The sequence below is a fragment of the Oncorhynchus clarkii genome, chromosome 1, assembly GCF_045791955.1.
Source record: "Oncorhynchus clarkii lewisi isolate Uvic-CL-2024 chromosome 1, UVic_Ocla_1.0, whole genome shotgun sequence".
NCBI lineage: Eukaryota > Metazoa > Chordata > Actinopteri > Salmoniformes > Salmonidae > Oncorhynchus > Oncorhynchus clarkii.
In genome coordinates, this window is record NC_092147.1 from 71,907,154 (window position 1) to 71,930,379 (window position 23,226).

At 40.9% G+C, this 23,226-nt stretch overlaps 2 protein-coding genes across 3 annotated transcripts; both read left to right on the top strand.

Moving 5' to 3' along the window:
* Nucleotides 1-2,510: 2,510 nt before the first annotated feature.
* LOC139417301 (interferon-induced protein with tetratricopeptide repeats 1-like) lies at nt 2,511-4,551 on the top strand. The gene is made up of 2 exons (XM_071166568.1): nt 2,511-2,589; nt 2,722-4,551. The coding sequence occupies exons 1-2, from the start codon at nt 2,564-2,566 to the stop codon at nt 4,037-4,039; spliced, it is 1,344 nt and encodes a 447-aa protein (XP_071022669.1). The 5' UTR covers nt 2,511-2,563; the 3' UTR covers nt 4,040-4,551.
* A 7,262-nt stretch (nt 4,552-11,813) lies between these two features.
* On the top strand, nt 11,814-20,251 carry LOC139411696 (inositol 1,4,5-trisphosphate receptor interacting protein). Of its 2 annotated transcripts, XM_071158349.1 has the most exons (3): nt 11,814-11,955; nt 16,363-16,430; nt 17,460-20,251. In XM_071158349.1, exon 3 carries the CDS (start codon nt 17,551-17,553, stop codon nt 19,171-19,173), a length of 1,623 nt encoding a protein of 540 aa, XP_071014450.1. In that variant the 5' UTR covers nt 11,814-11,955; nt 16,363-16,430; nt 17,460-17,550; the 3' UTR covers nt 19,174-20,251. The 2 variants fall into 2 exon arrangements, with proteins under 2 accessions (XP_071014450.1, XP_071014441.1); XM_071158340.1 differs by lacking the exon at nt 16,363-16,430.
* Nucleotides 20,252-23,226: the final 2,975 nt, after the last annotated feature.

Here is a 23,226-nt window from a genome sequence, read left to right on the forward strand (position 1 = left end):
CTGCAGTCAGCCAACAATAATTTTCAATTTGCTGAAATTGTTGCTGGCCTGCTGCTGCCTGTGCACGAGCTGAGTGCCTGCTGCTGACATCACTCACAATGCACTGTTGCAGCCAGGCACATGTGTTGTGACTGAGTGTGTGACAGAGAAAATCGTTTTTGTGTCATTTAGAGGGAAAATGTGTGCAGTGTAGCATTTGAGTCACTTTTCAAAAGTTGCCAAAAGTTCAAAATACATTTTTAAGTAGCTAAATTTGTTGCTAGGTGCTGTTTGAAAAGAAAGTTGCCAGGGTAGTCTGAAAAGTTGCTAAATCTAGCAACACAATTGCTAAGTTGGCATCACTGAATGAGCTGCCCTAACCAGTTGAGTTAATAGCAGGTGTCATTATAATAGAAAAATGCAGTGAGTCAATGGTTCCTGCGCCACATGCAACTGCTTTGGAGTTGCTAACATAATGTTTTGGTATATGATCACTCCATAAATAATGTAGACCGACGTACATGCAACAGTGTCTCTTGCGCTTTTGACAATGATGTTGCATGATGCCTATTTCACATGATATGCCTAAATACTTATAACCACTAGTCCAATAAATACGTTTCTTTCGATTATTGAATTAGCTACATCATGTTATTATTGAAGCGCAACATCACATAAAAATAAACAAAAATCCCTAAAATTGGGCATGCTTAAAGTTGGGAAATTGAAGGCATCTAGGACTTATGTTAATTTTGATTTGTGTTTGATGGAAAAAAAATCAACATTTGTTTCAAACGTATGCAATGTTGTATGCAACCCAGACAGCACACATACATCTCACAGAAGTCAGCCTGAAGGCGGGATATAAATAGTAGATCAGGGTCCATTTAGAAGGTTGGCACGAGGGCGTGTAGACATCGAAATGGGGCCGAGTGTAACAATGCTGCCTTCTCTCGATGCATAATCATTCCTCACCCGCTGGGGCCACATTTCACATATTTTATGCATAGCCTACCCATGGACAGTCAAACATCTACGGGTCATGGTTGGCAATACTTTTACCAGAAAAGATGTATAAAGCCTATAAGCTTAAATTAATTAATTCAAACGCATTTTCTGACAACAGGACACCACTTGGCTCAAATGTTATCGTTTTTTGTAAATATATTCATCACACATTCACTGCAAAAATCAATTACCCTGTAATAAAACCTTAATTCCATCTTTATCGAGCTAACTGGACACCATCTGCATTAGATATATTTTTTGTTACATGTGATGTTTCAGTTTCTCTGTTCCTTGTTTCTCTCTTTATGCTGGAGTTCTTTTAAGAACTTGATTGTATAGCAGTAGCCTGATAAACATTAACTTGAACCTTTTCTTTTCATTTTACTTACAAACAAAATCCCTTATAGTCCATTATAGTCCCATTTAGCTCAGTTGGTACAGCATGGTGCTTGAAAAACCAGGGTTGAGGGTTCAATTCCCATGGGGGACCAGTATGAAAATGTATGCACCCACCACTGTAAGTTGCTCTGTAGAATAGTCTCTGCTAAATGAAAAGCATATTGTGTTTCATTATTGCCAGTGTAATTTTGCTAATAATATTTTATATATTTTCCATTCAAATTTGATGTTAACACTCATTTGGTAATGAGTATTTCAAATCATGTAGTGAAACATTATTTGCTGTTGGATCCGACCTCAAATAAAGGTATTTTTAATGTTGTCTGTAGAGAGCTAGAGGCATCAACATCAAGTCACTTTCCCTGGTCAATTGTAAGTGCTGTTATTGTGAAGTAGAAACGTCTAGGAGCAACAACGACTCAGCTGCGAAGTGGCAGGCAACACAAGCTCACAGAACGGGGATGATGAGTGCTGAAGCGCCTAGCGCGTAAAAATTGTCTGTCATCGGTTGCAACACTCACTACCAAGTTCCAAACTGCCTCTGGAAGCAATGTCATCACAATAACTGTTCCTAGAGAGCTTCCTGATATGGGTCTCCATGGCCGAGCACCCACACACAAGCCTAAGATCACCATGCGCAATGCCAAACATCAGCTGGAGTGGTGTAAATCATTCCACCATTAGACTCTGGAGCAGTGGAAATGTGTTCTCTGGAGTGATGAATCCCGCTTCACCATCTGGCAGTCCGACGGACGAATCTAGGGTTTGCTAGGAGAACGATACGTGCCCGAATGCATAATGCCAACGGTAAAGTTTGGTGGAGGAGGAATAATGGTCTGGGGCTTTTTGCCATTGCTCCGGCCAGGCCCCTTAATTCAAGTGAAGGGAAATCTTAACACAACAGCATACAATGACATTCTAGACGATTCTGTGCTTCCAACTTTGTGGCAAAGGGCCCTTTCGTGTTTCAACATGAGTCTTGTGGAGCACACACCCATTTGCTTAAGTCTCTATTTGTTAGAAACGAAACTATGACAATAACCACATAACCCTCCCATTGGAAGATAACAATTTGGCCCATACAGTATAAAATCAGGATAGTCAGTGAGGTATCTAATCAGACACTCATTTTCTTTGTCGTGAAACAGACACTCATTTTCTTTGTCGAGACCACAAGATGGCTTTCTCTTGCCCAACTACGAAGTAAGTGATCTCTCTCTCTCACTCACACATAAACAACAAGTAATTGGTTCATCATCCAGGTCTGAAATATCTCTCTTAAGTATTGTTAGTTCTAAACTATTTTGATTGAACTGCTGTCTTTTTTTAAACCAGAATGGCTCAGACCTCCTTGAAAATTAGGCTGCAGGATTTAGAATGCCACTTCACCTGGAAGCTGGACTACAACAGATCTAAACTTCAAAGCCTCAGAGAATCCATGATTGACATCAGCAGCAGCGAGGGGGTTCTCTGTTCCTGGACGGGTCATCTGTACAACTTCCTGGCTTACCTACACCACGCTTTGGGCTCCACAGAGGACGCTCTTCAATGCCTGAAGAAGGCTGAAGAGGCCATTCGCCTAAACAGCCCAGACGACGTGGAGCTAAGTCTGGTGGTCCACTATGGGAACTTGGCCTGGGTGCACTATCACCAAGGGGAGCTGACAGAGAGCCAGACCTATGTGGAGAAGGTGGGGAGACTACTGCGGGACAACCCCTCACCCTGCCCAGGTGTAGTGTGGGGAGAAAGGGCCTGGACTTTGAATAAGTTTGATGTAAGCAAGAAAGCAGAAGCACTAGATTGCTTCCGGAAGGCCTTAAAGGGGGACCCTCAGAACAAGGTGCTGCGCTGCGGCTACGCCATGGCGTTTAATAAATCTGTTGAAAATAAAAACATTACCCCGAAGCTGCGATCTGAGATGTTGGAGCACCTACGGATTGCTAGAGAATTGGATCCAGAAGATTTGTACATCACAGTGATGTACCTGCAGAGGCTTGCAGAGAGCGGCCAGGTTGAGGAAGCACGTAAACTCTCAAAGGAAGTGATAGAGAAGCCTTTGGACAGCTTTGGTGGATTTGGAATCTTGCTATATTTTTTACGAGATTACGTCTCTCATGATTCAAGCATTGACCTGGCAAGAAGGACCCTGGAGAGACACCCCAATTCACGCCAGCTGAAGAGACATCTTGGGAAGTGTTACAAATGGAAGATTTTCTCTCAAGAAGAGAAAAGGAACCCAATGAGGCATATTCTGATTGAAAATGCAGTCAGCCTTTATGAAGAGGTGGTCGCACTCTACCCAAAATCCCTTGCAGCTAAACTGGAACTGTCTGCCATGTACAAAGAATCTGGCAGAGTTGATAGAGCAGATAAGATGTTCGAGGACCTGCTTCTTGATAGGGAAGGAATGGAACCACAGAATTTACAAAAAATCTACAACTGGTATGCCCAACATCTGTTTTATGCAAAACAAGATGCTTCCAGGTCAATTGATTTCCACAAGAAGGCAGTAGAGATTATGCTACCCACTGACCAACGTGATAGCAGTATTCATGTTCTGTTGTCCATTGTCCATAATGGAGGTGACAGAGCGAAGGAAATTGTGAACTTTCTGGATGGCCTTGATGGAGAAGGTGCTGTCGGAAAATTCTAAACCTTTTTTCCAATAAAGGCTTGAATTAAGTAGAACTGTCTGCTGAATCAGTCAAATGTGCATCACCTTTTTAATATTGATTAATGTAGAAAATATATTTACTATACCAAACACCACTAGGAAAAATCTAGGGCAATCTAGGACACAGTTTGATTTAGAAGAAACGGAATACCTTAGTATTAAAAAGATCTGCACTCAATTGCATGACCATCAATACTAAAACTTGAAAGTAAATTCAATGCTGATAATAAAGTCTTATAAATATGTAGGCCAACATGACAAACATCTGTCTGGAATCCACATTTTGAATTGAGTCTGTAAAAATGTACTTTGGACTAATGTACTGTAGACAAACGAATATGTTATTTTACATGTTTCATTATAGAGTAGAGGCCCTGTATAGCCTCACAGACAGACTATCCAGAGCAATAGGATCGTATTGCTTTTATTTTCTTCACACTGGACACAATAGATTGTGTTCCTGGAAAAGGTATGTAATGTGTAATATTGTACTGTCAAATATATTGTAAGTTCTTGTGAAAATAAAGGTAGTATGTTAAGAGATCATTAATTAAAGAAATACAGTAACAGCAAACAATTCCAAGTTATTTTATAATACACCACTATCCCAGTAGTTTACTACAATTTCCTAATGCATAGCTGTGGATATCTAGTTGAAATTGTACAACAAAATACATTGACTATGACCAGCTATGGTCTGCGTTTGATTAAGGCTCTGAAGGTCATGCATACGGTATAAGGTCATGGTACACAGTCAGAGACAGAACACCACAATACAGCACAGAATGTTTCAGTGGAAAGCAATGGGGAATGAAGTGTGACAATGGTCAGTTGGCATCAAAATACATCTTCTCCGTAGTAGCTCCAGAAATCACAGCATCATTTGGGCGGCAGGTATTCTAGTGGTTAGAGTGTTGGGCCAGTAACCGAAAGATTACTAGATTGACTCCCCGAGCTGACAAGTTAAAAAGCTGTTGTTCTGACCCCGAACAAGGCAGTTAAGAAGGCTGTTCCTAGGCCGTCATTGTAAATAAGGATTTGTTCTTAACTGACTTAACATTGCTCCTTCAGTTTTATACAGACAACTACTTATCTCGAAAGGGTTTGACAAAAAAAATGATTTTATGTGTATAAGGCGCCACCTGGTGTTTTAATGAAGACAATCCATAACTCTCCATCATCTCATGCGTCACAACCAGTTTAGCATCCATAAATTCACCCATGTGTCTCTATTTGTCATTGATTGACTGACCTGCTGAAGTCCGGTCAAGGAAAACTCCTGGCCTTAAACATAACATTCTCATTCCATCTCTCTTCTCCTGTCTCTGGTGGTGGTAGCTATTCATAGTAGGTGAATCCAGTGTGAGGAATATGTGAACCCTGGGCTCGTTAATATACATTCTGTCCCGTACTCTTCGATTGTATATCCTGTTTCTCTATTTGGTTATCTCTCCCCTAACCTAATCTGTCAGGCCTCCCCAACATCCTGGATCTGACATGAAGAAAAAAAACTTTCGGGGGAGGTTCTCTTCTGCACTGTTCAACCAATCCAGTAAATGTGGAGTCACCTCGTGTCTGCCAGCAGGGGAGGACCTAACACCTCAGCTCGTGCTGTATGGGGTGGGCCGAAGGCCCATTCCATCAAAGGCCTTCACCAAGCTCTGGCCCACCCTCACGTGCCTGAAGGAAGCACTGTGGTCCTCCCGTAACCTGCTGGTAGCGAAAAACGTAGAGACCACCCCCCAGGCAGTGGCCACGGTAGCCACGGAAGCCCTGGGGTGGTACGGAAGGAAGGGGGCCTCGACCCCAGGCGAAGGGTCCCCCACAACACCCTAGGTCCCGGCGGCCACGGCCTGACAGCGCTGCGGCGCCTAGGGCGATGCGCCTAGGGGAGGGATCTCCTCTGGGCCCCGAAGGATGGGACGATGATCTATTCAGAAGAGCAGGATGAGGTGAGCTTGATAAAGGACTCACCCCGCTCCTGTACAAGGGACCGAAGACAGCCTTTTAACAAAGTGACTTTTTAACATGTTTTTCATGTCTTAAAAATGTTTTACCTTTGTTAGATCATTAGTACACATTTTAAATGGCTTTTACAGATTTGATGTTTTTACAAGGAAAGTACTTTTATTCATGGTTGTTTTCATTGGTTTTAACAACATGTACTTTTTAACAAATTTAAATGTAACTTTCAAATGCTGTGTTTTATGCTTTGTTGCCGTTTTTATGTGTATCAATGATGTAAAAAATGAATGAGATGTTTTTAAAGGAATGTGTCAATAAAACTTTTCCAAAAGAAAAAAGTAACTGTGGAGTAGTTCAAATGGAGTGTCGCCACAGATAGAACAATGAGACAGATATTTCACTAGATGTATAAATGTGAAGCATCCGGAAGCATCCGCCAGCAAGCCTATTTGCGGGCAATGGGAGAAGATGGAATGAGATGGATTTTGATCGACATCCTGCAAATCTTCACATCAATGAAACATTTGATCTCAATGCAGTTTTCTGTTCCCAAAACTAAAATATGTTATGAACAGAACATACAAAGTTTTGTAGACTTCACCCTTTGCCAAAGCTTTTAAAAAATTGCGCTGTTTAAGAGTGCAAAGGTGAATTGAGTTCTTACACAAACACACACACACACACACACACACACACACACACACACACACACACACACACACACACACACACACACACACACACACACACACACACACACACTTCAGAGTAGGCGTTCCCAAACGGAAATATGCAGCTGTAGACTAGAATGCGCCAATAGGTTCTGCCCACTATGACTCATTTGTTCCTATTGGAAACGACAAGCTTTTTATTTTATTTTTGTCTAACGTTTTTGTCTCTTTTTTTTACAACACAATTTTTGATTGTTTTAATGTATTTAGAAGCCCTCGAATGAATTACATCCAAAATCAAGGCAAATTTCTTCAGCCAATGGCTGGGCCACAAATTCAATACTAAAATATCCAACTTGTCATGTCTGATGCAACAAAAACTATTCTAATGACATGCCACTATCGTTGTTGTCTCGTTGTTAACGTCCAAAAGCGGATTTGGTTCACAGGCTCTCTTTCCATTTCTTCTGAAAACCAGAACCAGATCTGGTTAGGGGACTCGGCAGAGGCACAGATAATCGATTATATTGACCAGAAACTCCAGAGAGAAATAGTAATTACGTATTTTTGAGGCACACGAACTCTGAATTGTGTTTTTGTAGTTTTGTTTTTGGATAAACGCCAAAAATAAGGTCAGCGGCAAACACAGGTTTAGGAGATCTTAAACGTGTTTTTGTAATCTTTATCAGGCTAATGTCACTTAAAAAAATAAATAATTTAAAAGCACATAAAGGCTTCATCATTAATAAAGGTCATGTTAACTGACTTATATTATTTCACAGAATCATGTATGTTAACCTCAGACCTTATTTTCGGCATTTAGTCCAAAACCCTTCTCTTTCCCGATAAATAATCCACATTGGAATACATGAACCAAAGATTATGGTCATACTGACAAAATACATGTTTCACAGCCATAACAATGGGAGTTGTTGTTCACAAAGCGGCACAGAGAGCTGTCTAGCTCCCGCTTATCCTTTCTTTGGATTGGTGGATATATCTCATTATTGTAAACCTCTTTTGAATATTCGATGAGGGTTGTTGACGTCAACCGCCCATATTCAATAGAGAGATGCTATGCTACTAACCTCAGACCATGCATCTCAAGAAAGGAAATGTATCAATAAAACTTTTCCAAAAGAAAAAAATTATTGTAAACCTCTTTTGAATATTCGATGAGGGTTGTTGACGTCAACCGCCCATATTCAATAGAGAGATGCTATGCAACTCTGATTACGTTATTTTTTTCAAAGTTGCTGGGTTGTCACGCACACTCGTAACAGCAATTAGCAGTAATTAGCATTACGAAACCTATTTTCAATCAAATAAACCTCACGTAGCAAATAAGCCATGCATTTTTTTATTTACCAAATTCGAAACTCCATACAATTGATTTCCTTACAAAAAGTCCTTGCTTGGTTGGGGAAACAACAAAAAAACGTCATGCTGGAGGGAGACAAAATTTCCCCCGAGTTGGGTCTTCCTCTCTAGCTGAACGAACCAGAGGAAAGAACCAGAGGAAATGTATTTCCAGGTTTAATGACTACAACAAAGATATGTACAGTGGGGCAAAAAAAGTATTTAGTCAGCCACTGTCCACTATCCCAAAATATGTTTTCTGTATAGTTCACAGTGAGCAAATTAAGAAATGAGCTGGGCAAAGTCAAGCACGAGATACTGGCGCGTTGTAGCAACTATTTGCATATTGTCGTTAGGTAACGCCTTCTCTGTGAAGTACGCGTGTGCACAAACTCAATTCAAAATTGCACTCCTTCTAAACAACGCATTTTTTTTTTTTTTTACTTTAGCAGTGTGTCAACTCTATAAAACTTAGTGCACTGTGTTCGTAACATATCTTAGTTTGGGGAACTGAAAAATGTATTGAGATCAAATTTTTCATCGATGAGCCAATTAACAGGCCCAGTTTGACCAGAGATACTTTAGAGGAGACGGAAAACTCCATAATTCTCTTGATAACGTCATTGACGATGCATGGGCAACGTACACAAAGGGTGTGCATTCTGAGCTATTTTGGGACACAGAGCGTCTCTCCTTCAAAAGGGTGAATGGGAGTCAATTGGGTGCCAGCTCAAATCAAATCAAATGTTATTGGTCACATACACATGTTTAGCAGATGTTATTGCTGGGTGTAGTGAAATGCTTGTGTTCTTAGCTCCAACAGTGTAGTAATATCTAACAATACACACAAATCTAAAAGTAAAGTAATGGAATTAAATAAATATTAGGACGAGCAATGTCGGAGTGGCATTGACTAAAATACAGTACAATAGAGTACAGTATATTGATATGAAATGAGTAAAGCAATATGTAAACCTTATTAATTACGGTGCAGGGTTGAGTAACCAGGTGGTAGCCAGCTAGTGATGCCTATTTAACAGTCTGATGACCTTGAGACAGAAGCTGTTTTTCAGTCTCAGCTTTGATGCACCTGTGCTGACCTCGCCTTCTGGATGATAGCGGGGTGAACAGGCCGTGGCTTGGGTGGTTGATGTCCTTAACGATCTTTTTGGCCTTTCTGTGAAATCGGATGCTGTAGGTGTCCTGAAGGGCAGACAGTGTTCCCCCGGTGATGCGCTGGGCAGACTGCACCACACCTGGAGAGCCCTGCAGTTGCGGGCAGTGCAGTTGCCGTACCAGGCGGTGATACAGCCCAACAGGATGCTCTCAATTGTGCATCTGTAAGAGTTTGTGAGGGTCTTAGGGACCAAGCCAAATTTCTTCAGCCTCCTGCGGTTGAAGAGGCGCTGTTGCGCCTTCTTCACCTCACTGTCTCTGACCATTTAAAATCATCAGTGATGTGTACGCTGAGGAACTTGAAGATTTCCACCTCCACTGCGGTCCCTTCAATGTGGATAGGGGTGTGCTTCCTCTGCTTTTTTCTGAAATCCACAATCAGCTCCTTTAGTTTTGTTGACGTTGAGGGAGAGGTTATTTTTCAGGCACCACTCTGCCTGGGCCCTCACCTCCTCCCTGTAGGCTGTCTTTTTTTATTTTATTTTTTATTTAACCAGTCAGATAAGAACATATTCTTATTTACAATGACGGCCTATACCGGCCAAACCCGAATGACGCTGGGCCAATTGTGTGCCACCCTGTCTCGTCATTGTTGGCAATCAGGCCTACTATGGTTGTGTCTTCGGCAAACCTGATGAATGAGTTGGAGGTGTGATTGACCACACAGTCATGGGTGAACAGGGAGTACAGGAGGGGGATGAGTCCTACCCTTGTGGGAACCCTGTGTTGAGGAACAGTGAAGTGGAGGTGTTGTTTCCTACCTTCACCACCTGGGGGCGGCCAGTCAGAAAGTTCAGGACCCATTTGCACAGGGCGGGGTTCAGACCCAGGGCCCAGAGCTTGATGATGGTACAATGGTGTTGAAGGTTGAGCTATTGTCAATGAACAGCATTCTTAGATATAAGTATTTGATGAGAGGGCGGAAAATGAGGTTTTGTTTGAAACTGTTCGTGAGTTAGGTGAAAATAATAGCACAGAGAGTGAGAATGAGTGGGTTACAGTGGAAAAAAAGGGAAACAAGAAATGTACAGTTGTCATTTTTAGTCGGAGTGAGGGTATTGGACCAATGCTACCTGGGAAATCTGTTTAACGTCTCTAGGAAAATCTGGAATGTGTTGAAGGAAAGTGTTAAGTCAGTGAGAATCACAAGAAGTGGTCTTATTTAGATGTTTCATGTCTGCGGAGCAGAAGAAGCATGTTTTAATACTCAAAAAGATAATCGATGGAATGCTTCCTGTATGGATTTTCTGAAGCAGGGCGCCTATCAAGAGGGTTATTTCTGGGGTTGCGTAAGAAGTAAAGGCAGATGATATAACTGAAGACATACTGTAGATGGAGTGGTTGTTGCACGTTGACTGACCTGTAATGGTGGATGGTGAAAATACATTTACTTCATCCATACTAGTGTTCTTTAATGAAGAGTGTTTCCCTTCCCATATAAAGTCAGGATTCATGACTTTTGTGCACAAACTATTTCAGTGTCATTAATGCAGATGATTTGGTCATATGTCAAATGTGTGCAGACGGGAAGAGTATCATATGCCAGATTAAATTAAATGCTGCAATTGTGGTGGCGATCATGCGTCCAAAATCCTGGAGTGCCCTTTTAGGGTGAAGGAGACCGAGGTGGAAAGAGTAAGGGATGTCCAGTGTCTCCTGTCTGGAAGCTGTGAGAAGAGTGGAAGGAGCGAGTGGCGGTGAAGAAACAATGGTAGTAGAGCCACACTAGTTTCTCATTAAACAAGGGATCATGAAATGTTGCATGTTAAAAAGGTGGACTTTGTATTATTTATTGTAATGGTCATAAACTTTGCAGCACAATCAAAGAAAAAGTCTGAGAAAATTGGAATCATTATGAATGCTGATTAATGTTTTTTAGATTTTTGTTATTTCACAGCCGGGGCCTTGCAAGAAATCTTGTCTTTGAATGTTCCACTCTCACAGGCCCCTGAGCCTGTGTAGGGATGCAGTTTGGAATGGACTGTGATTGAAAAAAGTGAGATGCGTTTTGTTTGTTGAAGTGTCTATTTTTTGTATTTTGTATGATGTAATTTTCCCCACTTTTCTGCAATGGATTTTTGTATTTTCTCCTTCAATATCCCGTCCAGCTAATGTACTATCAAAATTGGATGCCAAACGCCGTTTAACCCAAATGAAGAAGAAGGAAATGAGAAGGCTGAACCAAAGATTTTTATAAATTAAACAAGAAATCCTATTGGCACGTTCTAGCACACGTCTGCATATTTCCGTTAGGGAACGCCTACTTTGTGACGTGAGCGTGTGCAATAACTCAATTTGTCTTTGCACTCCTAAACAGCGCAATTTAAAAAAAAACTTTTGCCACGGGTAAAGTCAAGAAAACTTTTCCCACTCTGTTCATAACCAATTGTAGTTTGGGGAACAGAAAACTGTATTGAGATCAATTGTTCAATCGATGAGAAAATTTACAGAATGTCGGCCAAAATCCATCTAGTTTCCTACTGCACGCCAGTAGTCTTCCTCTCACTACCATATTTGTTAGGGAGTGGAAACGCCAACCGGATGCTTCACATTTATACATCCAGTAAAATATCTGTCTTATTGTTCTGTCTGTGGCTGAACCACTTCTTCCTCATTCGCACATTTCAGAGTTTGCGTTTCCCCGGTTCTAAATAATCTCCTGTTTGTCTTGAAGAATTGCAATCGCAGAAGAATGAATTATGTGAGATCTGACATCACTTAAAGGTTCGTGATTTTAAATAGTAAATCAAAATGCAATTTATCGTTTAGTTGATAATGTTTTATTTCGGCTCTCGTTCGAGTGTTACCGTTTATTCATTGGCCTAAACGTTATTACGGAAAAAAAACGTTTTATTGAGTTATTGCGGTAATCCACAATTATCTATGGATTGTCAGAAGAAAATGGGTGAATTGCTTATATATACACACACACATATATATATATATATATATATATATAGCTTGTTTTGATAGCTTCGATGTATTCTAACCGTATTTATGGAAACATCTCATTCTTTCAAGTTGGCACTGTGTGACTCATCCTCAGGTCCGGCAGTGCTAGTCGTCAGTGGTCCAATTTGAAGTGCCATTCTATTTTTCTATCCTTCATTAGCCTATGGGCTATTTTGAAGTACCCTAGAAACAATAACAAAACATCATTGCCAGTAATCACTTTGCTAATGGTGTGTGGTTGTAGGCAGTTACTATTTCAGGCAGAGAGTACTGCAATTTTGTAAAAGTTTTTTTGTTTTATGGTTTTCCACTGAGTCAGTGTATTTTATTTTGTCCCCTTTAAGTTATGGGTTGTAAGTAGCACAATATTGGACTAAAGGAGCTAGCGTTACTCCTTTGTCAAAGAACCATACAAATACTCCATCTGAACGTGAAATTGATTCTCAATTGCTGTATGTCTCTGGAAACATAAATCCATCTACTTTCATATCAAAATAATTTCACAAATGCAAAAAACACACTTAATGTACACTGTTTAACCGGTTTAACACAATTGCAGACGACAGTTATTTTACAGTGACGCACGTTTGTGGAGTCAGTCTTCTGTTTATACACAGGTGGTCGGAGACACAGATAGCTAATTAGCACAGGTAGTCCACTTTGGGATTGGGTTGGCGGATCGCATCCAACTTTTAGGTGCATATACCGCCACCCACGGTCTAGGAGTGTGAGGCCAGTCACGGCCTACCTACAAGAAATTCTAGTACTACAAAATTGTGGAAAAAGGAAAATTACCCTGAAAACTATTATCCCTCACAAAAAAACACCACCTCATTCCACTATTTAACCGTATCTAATCTTACTACTGGCCAACGGTCTGGGAAGACAGATACTACTATCACACAACACCCCCTGCAACTCTTCTGCAGTAAAACCTTGGAATCCCAATGACTACTTTGCAGCTGCCAACACAACCTCTATTTTCTGTGACTTACTTTTTCTGTAGTACAGTTGACAACCATGGCTATGAATGCTAAGAAAACCCACCATACTGAAGCACATTCTTCCCATCCCCCTGTATTGGTCTCTGCTTATTCACAGGAATCCTCTCAGGATCCCTCACCCTGTACCCATCTTACTCTACCAATCTCTTCACTGCTTCAGCATACAACACTTTCTTTACTACTCTGACCCTGGAAACCTCAACCTGCCTTTCTCTCAGACGGAGTGTAGTGGCTCTTAACAAATCCCCCCCCAAGGAAGACGCCTTCGTCCAATGACTCTTATGTGTAATGTAATGAGGGGTTGGGTTAAATGCGGAAGACACATTTCATTTGAAGGCATTCAGTTGTACAACTGACTAGGTATCCCCCCTTTCCTTTCCTAATGGAACTGAGAGTCATGATCAAGGGCTCGGGATGTAGGATAGGCTACTGTAGAGTCAAAAGAATGGTATTTTGGAGTTAAAATAGTTTAGGCTTTAGCTGTTATCAGTATTTTGTCTTGATTTTTAAGGCTAATGTCAGTGCTTTACATAGGGAACACAACCTGACATCTCGTTGTTGTAGGCCTATAATGTTTGTTGAGCTGTAGATTATGGAAAATACAAATAGCCAAGTGAAGTAAGTCATGGGAGGAAATGTTGCCAGTGTAAAATGTTACTCTGAATAAAAAAAAATCCTAGCTCTACAACTTACATACCTCATCATAGTCTTTGACCTGAGGGAAATTTCAAAGAACAGACTAATTCCACCTAAAAGTCATGAACAACTTTATGGTGTATATTTTGTATCATATGCTAGGCTACTATTGCTGTTTACAGGGGAAATGGCAAATAGTTGTTCAGCATCTTAATGGCCTATGGGAAATTCCAGCGAAATGTCTCAGAATGGACCAACCAAACAAATTAAATGTGTGTCTACAGAACCACTTCGGGGGGAGCGTAAACCCCAAAAAACAGACTTATACATATTGGCATGTTGGAGAAAAAGCTAATAATGGACGTTATAGATGTGTCATGAAATGGACAAGCTTTTTGGGGAGACTGAACATAATTAGCTATGTGAGTTTGTAAGTCCTACGTTAATGCATGGATGGCCATTTCGAAGGAAAGGCTTGGCTGAATACAAAAACAATAATTTTGATCAAGAAATCAATCATAACACATTTGTAGTCATCTGGAATAGGGATGCACAATTTATTGGTGAACATATCGGAATCAGCCGACATCAGCTACAAATGGCAACATCGGTATCGGCCCGATGTCTAGTTTAACATCGATGTGAATAACCGATGTCAAAGCTGACATGCATACCTATATGACGTAATGACGCCAAGGAAAAATTTTCGCTACACGTGCAACACAGCATTCCTAACCTAGCCCACAATGTCTGCTATGTGGATCGAGCAGTCATTTGAAAGAGTAAGAAAATTTCAGCGAGACAACTCAAAAGGCGAAATCCATTAATGCCAAGATAATGGAATTCATTGCCCTTGACAGTCAACCGTTCTCTGTCATGGGTGATGTTGGCTTTTGCTAATGGCTTCAGCACCGGTACACACTAACGTTACCAACTGCACTGTTATTCAGATGTTGCCCTACCGGAGTTACACAGTAATAACGTCACTGCTATTAGCTTCACAGCATAGCTAGCTTTTGCTTGGTACCTAGAGATCACCAATACAACCAGCATGAAAACAATGACCAGTAGAAACTGCAGTCATTTTCACTGTTCTTAGCAATGATTTAGGAATCCTTGTGAGTAAGTATTAGCTAGGTAGCCACTTGTTGTTTGCCTATTTAAATTGAACTTCAGTTCATGAAAATAAATAGCTAGCCAGCTACTTAACCTTGATGCCCAAAGCTAATGTTATAAGCAGCCAGACAACTTCATCTGGCTAGTGAGGCTTGACCTGACCGGGTTATGTGTTGTGAAGCTAGCCACAATAAGGATTAAGCACAATAGTGGAATTTGCTGTTTGACTTCAAAATAAAAGTACCTCTTTGAAAGTGATGCAGAAGGTTACAATTGGTGGAATCATGCCATATTTAGACTAGATAATGTTAAACAAGGTTGGAATGTGACGCAATGAAATGGGGTATCAGTCTACTCGGTGACACCCACAGAACACAACTGTAAAGAGTTTACGCAAATAGCATTGTAGCTCTTATCGCAGGACTGTGACTATGTGAAATCACCTCCCCAGTTAGCCTATTGTGTGTATTGACATTCATTTTGCACTCTACAGCTTTACCTAAGAATTGGGAATCAATGAAATGGGGTAACACTCAATACCCAATATATTTTCTCCCAATGTGCTCCTCATCAGACTCTCAGCATCCACACAGTATTGTTTTTCCTTAGGAATAGTGTTCAATACACATAGGTTGACAATAAATGTGGCTCAATTCACAGTTGTTTCAGAGTCCCGCAATAAGAGCTACCATGCTAATGTTCTCTGGGTGTCACTGAGTAGACTGATACCCGTGTCATTAATCCACAATCCATAGGTAAGGCTGTACAGTGAAACACGTATGCCCCCCAATGCAATTCTAAAGTATAATTAATCCAGTGTGATTAACAGATTTGCCAAATTAACAAATTGTCTTTTATTGATTTTATATAACAACATTCCAACCTTGTTTGGCATGAGCTACTAAAAAAAGTATGGCATAATTCTACTATTTGTAATCATTTGCATCACTGTCAATAAAATACTTTTATTTTGAAGGCTAACCGCAAAGTTCACTATTGTGGCTAATCCTTATTGTGGCACGCTTCACATAGATGTGTCCGACCACCATTAATCAAATAAGAACTGTCTTATAAATTAGGGTTATTTTAGATGATGACACATAGCTCTATAGTTAGCTAGCTAACTGTAGCCACTGAAACAGATTATGCCGTTTTGCTATGTTTTTGGGGAAGAACATTGTTTGCATCCATGAGCTAGCTAGCTTTTCTTTATGACCAGCACTGTAGGTGTGCGAGACAACTTCACCAGCATCATAGCATCGGTATCGACGAATCGTTGTGACATATGAAATACGAGTGATTGTGTAATAACTACGTAAAAAAAATGTATGAACGCCTTAAATGATTACGTGACGTGCAGTCATATTCAGGTCTTGATTGGTCAACATGCTTATTTGACGTGTATCTTTTTTGACATGCAAAGACCCAAACGGCGTTCCATAGAAATCCTGGTTGAGAATGAAACAAATGAGCAACGAAACAGCACAGCAAGTAAGTGAAAGAAATAGGTTTTGATTATGTTTTACTGGTAATGGGGACATACGTAAATGCCAACAAAATAACTTTTTGGTCAGTGTGGTGTGTGTGTGTAACCTTTTTTTTACTAGGCAAGTCACTTAAGAACAAATTCTTATTTACAAATGACGGCCTACCCCGGCCAACCCCAGACGACGCTGGGTCAATTGTGCAGTGCCCTATGGGACTCCCAATCACGGCCGGATGTGATACAGCCTGGATTCGAACCAGGGACTGTAGTGATGCCTCTTGCACTGATATGCAGTGCCTTAGACCGCTGCATTCATGTGTGTGTGTTAACTATTTAACTGTACTAGAATGCTTAAAAGGCTGCCAAAAATGTCATATTGGTGCGTCACTAGTTTGGAATGTTTATGTTCAGTCTCCCAAAAAGCTTGTTAATTTCATGACCCATTCATAATGCCTACAATTTCTTTATTTCTCCAAATATTTAGACGTCTGCTTTTTTGATTATATGCTCACCCCATTATGGTATTTCCTTTCCTATTTAGGCTAAATTATGGTTCCTTCCTATCTAAACACAACCAAAATGTTACATGAACTGAGCTACTATTTACTCCCTTAATACCGCTATGCAATAGTGATTCTTTGACACATAAATAAAAAGGAATTATACATTTGCCAAATTATTTATTGTAAGGCTTTTCATCTAATTGTTTACTGGAAGCAAATTCTTTACAGATGCAATGCGATCCGTTCTGTTTGGTTCTCGCAGTGCTTACTTCCTTCCATGACACACAGTTCAATATTTGGCTACAGTGCGTCACTCCTCTCTCTCTCTATATTTAGAGGTGCAGGCTGCTTCCTCAAGAAGGCTGAGGCTCTTGTGATTTTGTGTTATGATTCTACTGAATCACCTCGCAATGCATAGTACACAATAGCAACGTGTTTGAAGAAGTAAACTAGCTCTCAAGCTGATTACGAAATCCTCCAAAAAGTTGCAAGGACATTTCATAATTTTGTCAAATCCTATTTATTTTTCAGGTTTTGGGCTGCAGCTTGATCAGAGTTGATGAGATGCTGGCGTGAGGGGTGACACTGGTTTTGTCTCCCCCCTGAGGTCCAGGGAGCCAGGATGCAGGGGGCCATAGCACGGGTGTTTGTGGTGGTGGCAGCGGCCATCTTGAACCATCCGCTGCTATTCCCGCAGGAGAACACCACCCTCCCAGAGCAGGATGAGGCCCTGCTGGCCCGCATGAGGGAGCATGAGAAGAGGCTGGAGCTGGAGCAGGCGCGGCTGGAGCAGGAGCTCTTATATGCAGGCACAGAGCAGCAGGACCCTGGCTCAGAGGACGGCTACGGCTGGTACTTCTGGAGCGCCCTCTCACTGGTCATCTTCTTCACTATTGAGGTGTGTCGGCAGGATTTGGCAGACATGGAAGCCCGATACGCTGATGATGAGGATGGGTTTGTTGAGGGTGGATCCATCAGTTCCAAGACACTCCAGCTTGATAAGGGAGTCCTAAACAGCTTCTGTGAGAGATGCATCCACACCTCGGCCCATGAGAACTGGAGGGTGCGGGAATTTGTGGAGGGCTTCGCTGATGACCTGCTGGAGTCCATGAGGAGTGTGTGTGACAGGGAAACTGACATGGAGGTGGCGGACTTTGTGGGCGTTGGGAGCATGTTTGAGTCGTGGAGGGTGAGCAAGCCCCTGATGTGTGATCTCATTGTCCCTTTCGCCCCACCGGAGCCATACTCCTTCCAGTTCCATCTGTGGTGCAGCCCCTCCAGTGACGTGCCCCTGGACATGCAGGGCTGTGGCAGGATCAAGGTGACAAAGGTCGGGGAGAATGAGGACGGCTGTCTCTGTGGCTCTGCCAACCTGGGTGAGGACATGCTGTGCTTGCTACACAGCAAAAATGAAAAGCCTAGAGCAGACTACATCCCGGATGACCTTCTGTGCTCCAAGAACACACCATATCTGGCTAAGGACCAGGTCATGAAGTGGTTCCAGATCTCCGTGACCAAAGCCTGGGGTCGGATTTCTCACAAGTACGAGTTTGAGCTCACTTTCCGCAACCTGGATGCTACTGGAGCACTGAAGGTCCGATTCCGCTCAGGAAAGGTTGTTGTGATGAACATCATCCCCGTTGTGGAACTAGATGGCACAAATGCCTACTTTGTGTCACACTTCCCCTCTGACAGCAGCACCTCCTCAGACACTTACTGGCCTCTCTCCTTCGCTGTCTATGAGAGGAACCTGCTCAAACATCTGGCTAAAAGCCTGCCTGAACATTCCTGCCACCTCCACTGCCTTCAGATCATCACTTTCCTACACAACAAACAGATGGGTCTAACTGGCAGGTGTGCTCTGACCAACTACCACCTGAAGACGACCCTGCTGCACCTGTTGTTGAGTAAGGGCTCGTCTAGCTGGGGCTCTGAGAGTCTGGAGCACAGGCTACGGGACATGCTAGGCTTCCTTCACAGGAGTCTTCAGGAGAAGAGACTCTGTCACGCTCTGGTTGGGAACAGCCAAGTTCCACCAGAAGTCCAGGTTCCGGAAACATTCCACAGAGCGGAACCCATCAATCTTTTCCGGCCACTGGTGTTACAGAGAGAGCTTTACGCTGACACGCTTCGGCATTTCCAGGAGATGCTCAGGAACGCTCCTGTTCTGATTCAGGAGTACACGCCTCTGTTGCAAAATGGCGACACTCACCACAGATTCAACTCAATGGCACAGTCTGAGTAATGGACTCTGTTTTAATGCACTGCAATGAGTGGAGGTATCCTTAATAACAACAATAATAATAACAATAATTAACAAATGTATGTTACAGCCTTAAGACATTTCTCTAGGCACTGAAAAGAGAGGTGAACAATGTTCCTTTGTTATTTTGAAATGGACTTTGTGGTTGGTGGTTTTATTTGATAGCAGGTTCTAAAAACACTCAAGGAAGTTACCAAAGTGTGTTCTTAGTAACAGTACTGTAACTGCTATTTCAATATGGCTGTTTCACAAGTGCAATTATATTTTACTGAATGAAGGTTTACAAAAACTGTTTTCCCCTCACAAAATTAGAGCAGTATATTTTGATATGAAGAATAAGTATTATTTTTGTATTCTAGAGAAGACCACATCATACTTTGTAGTATGTGTGTTTTTATGATGCAGTACTTGTCAGCAATTGCTGTTTGACATGAAGGAATATTAATTTTGTAAGCCGTGCAACAGTTTGAAAATACCAATTGAAGACTCCCTGTTACATGTCTTGGCTGTCATTCACCAAAAGATAAGAATGTCAGCAAAGGTATTCCGTTGAAATTCCTTTACAATGGGTACACGAGGAACATAAGATAATTTTAGAAATTCCTTTCAGCATGACAATCTTAGAAATGACACACAACATGTACACAGCAGATGTTGTAAGGTTGTGCTAACTAATTGAAATAAAAATTCCCCTCTGTTTAAGTTCAGTCTTAGGTTCAAGTATAATTAAATGGCAAATAGACAACGTATGGTTTGAGATAGTGGAATGCACTCGTAAAAATGTTATTTGTATGTATGTATGTATGTGTGTGTGTGTGTGTGTGTGTGTATGTATAGATGTATATACACATACATATAGATGTGTGTGTATATATGTATATACACATGCATATTTTGTAAGCCGAAATACACACATTTTATTTATTAAAATAAAATGTATATTTTGTATTACCTGTATCTCTCATACCCATTGTAACTTGCCTGTTTTACCACCGAATGTACTTTTAACAGCGTATGTTTTTTGCAGTAATTGTATTCATAAATGTTGAAGGACTATCTATTCCTTGTGTTGTGAGTAATGCCATTGATTTTTCTACACATTCTACACATTTTCCTACATAAAAGATAGGATTTGACAATGTGACAGGCAAGATAGTGGCATAACCAGTGTCAGTGCTCCACATTCTATTCACAGACTTGTCCAAGTACCGTATAGGTTTATGTCAGGACTGGTGGTGAACATAAGGTAATGCAGATGACTATCACACTATATCACTTCCAGATTTCAGGACAACAATATAAAAACACTAGAACTCTTTTACATAACAATATTTATATGCTTTGTAAATGTAAAAATAAATATCTGCCAGGTGTTGACAAAGCATGATAGAATTTAACTACAACAGACATGACTCACATAGTTCCATCAGTACTTCTGATCTAGCTAAACTAAATTATCATTGTTATGAGTTCATTGAACATCTGGTAATCAAACCATGTTCCATATACAGTGAAATGTAAACAAAGGAAAGGAGTACAGAAATGAACCTTCAGAAAAGTTTCCTATGAGATCAACAGCTGCACAACTAAGTTGACATGTACAACTGATGCCCTAATTACCATAGCAGGAATGTAAAATATATTGAAAATGGGAAAACTGGACGGTCAAGGGTGAACTGCCACTGTACCATGTATATACAGGCCATGGTCAAAATTGGGTTTCCCTCCAACATAGCTCCCTTGTAGGTCTCACTGGGGAACATGGTGGCTTTCACTGTAGGATCCACAAACGTCCACTTCTTGAGCTCAGTGGTACCATTCAGACAGCTTGGAATAAGAGATTACTTTTGAGTTTTGAAAATGAGATCTTGTCACTCGCAGTGCACTTTGGTTGAGCCAAACTATATAAATCACACAAGCAATAGGACCTTCTCATAATACCTGTGAGAGACACAATAAGAATGTGAATGATTATGTAAACTGATATTCATACACTAGGGCCAGTATTCACAAAGCGTTTCAGAGTAGGAGTATGACCACACAATCATATGATCAGGGGGGCCCAGGGCCCATATCCACAAAGCACCCCAAGAAGGGAAAATTGGTTGCAAGTTCTGAGAAGAGACATTTTACTCCTCCTCTTATGGGTAAAAAATAGATTTTTAGGGAACCTCATGAGCTGTCCTAACCAGTTCTGTTTTAATAGCAGGTGTCTTGATAATAGAAAAATGCATTGAGTCAGTGGTTTCTGCACCACACGCAATTGCTTTGGAGTTGTTAAAATGTTTTGATATTTTCATCCATAAATAATCTAGAAGTACATGCAACAGTATTTGCACTTTTGACTATGTCGATCATTTAATTACCTGCATCATGTTGTTTCAAGTTATCCCTTTGGAGCGCAACATCACATCGTAAAACATATATTTCTACAATTTGTAACGGTTGTCGTAGGTGGAAGAAGGTGAAGAGGACCAATGTGCAGCGTGTACATGGTAAATTTAATAAAGAAACTGAACACTAGAACAAAAGAAACAACAAAACAGTTCTGTCTGATGCAGACACACAAAGACAGAAAACCACTACCCATAGTAGGAAAACAGGCTGCCTAAGTATGGTTCTCAATTAGAGACAACGATAACCAGCTGCCTCTGATTGGGAACCATTCCAGGCCTAAACATAGAAACACAACACCTAGACATACAACATAGAATACCCACCCACATCACACCCTGACCAAACTAAAAATAGGAACACACAAAGCAATCTATCAGGCCGTGAAACAATTGTGCATGCCTAAAGTTGGGCAATTGAAGGCATCTAGGGCGTATGTTAACTTTGATTGTGTTCGATGGAAATAATAGACAGTTTCAAACGTATGCAATGTTGTATGCAACATTATCAGGAAGTGACTTAATCTTGATGCCTGTCAGCCAAAACGATTTAGAGTTGTAAAACTGGAGTGACGAGTGTGTTGATACAACGGTAATATTGTAAAAATTCCGCTTTAACAACCATCAGAATTGCTTTAAAAAAAGTTATTCATGCCAACATAGTCATCCATAATTAAGAATATGCAAAGTGATCATGTCAGGCAAAAATTATTTTAAACGTTTATACTAATGCTGATGGTTGTTAAAAGCGGAATTTTGACAATATCACCGTTATATCAACACACTCCTCATTCTCGTTCTACAACTTTAAATTGTTTTGGCACACAGGAATCAAGATCAAGTCACTTGCTGGTAATGTTGCATACAACATTGCACAAGCAGCCGCACAATGCATAATGCCAAGCGTCGGCTGGAGTGTTCTAAAGCTCGCTGCCATTGGAAACACATTTTCTGAACGGACGAATCTGGATTTGGCAGATGCCAGGAGAACTCTACTTGCCTGAATGCATAGTGACACATTTTTTATTTGTTGGAGGAGGAATAATGGTCTGGGGCTGTTTTTCATGGTTCGGGCTAGGCACCTTAGTTCTTCAGTGAAGTGACATCTTAATACTACAGCATAGAATGACATTCTAGAAGACGATACCGTGCTTCCAACTTTGTGGCAACAGTTTGGGTAATGCCCTTTCCTGTTTCAGCACGAATATTGTGCACTCTTAAAAGTGGCACACATAGGACTGTGGCGGTCATGAAATTTTGTCAGCTGGGGATTGTCAAGCAAATAACTGCCGGTCTCACGGTAGTTGACAGTTAATTAACAAACATATTTAGCATATCCAGGCTTCCACACAAGCTACTGATGCAGTCCTTTGGAACATCTACATTTTAAAAAGTCAAATAAACCCATGTGATATAGCCTACATCTTCACAATAAATCCATTATTTATTTTGGATAAGTCTAAAGAAACATGATATGAAGAAAATGTAGTCTATTTCAGAAGAACAGAATAGCATACTCTGAGTTGTCCTTATGTTAGGCCCTGATCTGGCTATGCCATTTGGCTGTGGGCTACGCTAGTTAATTTAGCAGACAAGATTGGCTTAGAATTCCGTGGCATTATTTTACAGTTTGAAAAATACA

What these genes read in the sequence shown, in the direction of transcription:
- LOC139417301 (XM_071166568.1), top strand. Translation starts at nt 2,564, where the DNA reads ATGGCTTTCTCTTGCCCAACTACGAA. An exon ending in TTCTCTTGCCCAACTACGAA is followed by an intron (nt 2,590 to 2,721) that starts GTAAGTGATCTC and finishes TTTTTAAACCAG; the next exon opens with AATGGCTCAGACCTCCTTGA.
- LOC139411696 (XM_071158349.1), top strand. Translation starts at nt 17,551, where the DNA reads ATGCAGGGGGCCATAGCACGGGTGTTTGTGGTGGTGGCAGCGGCCATC.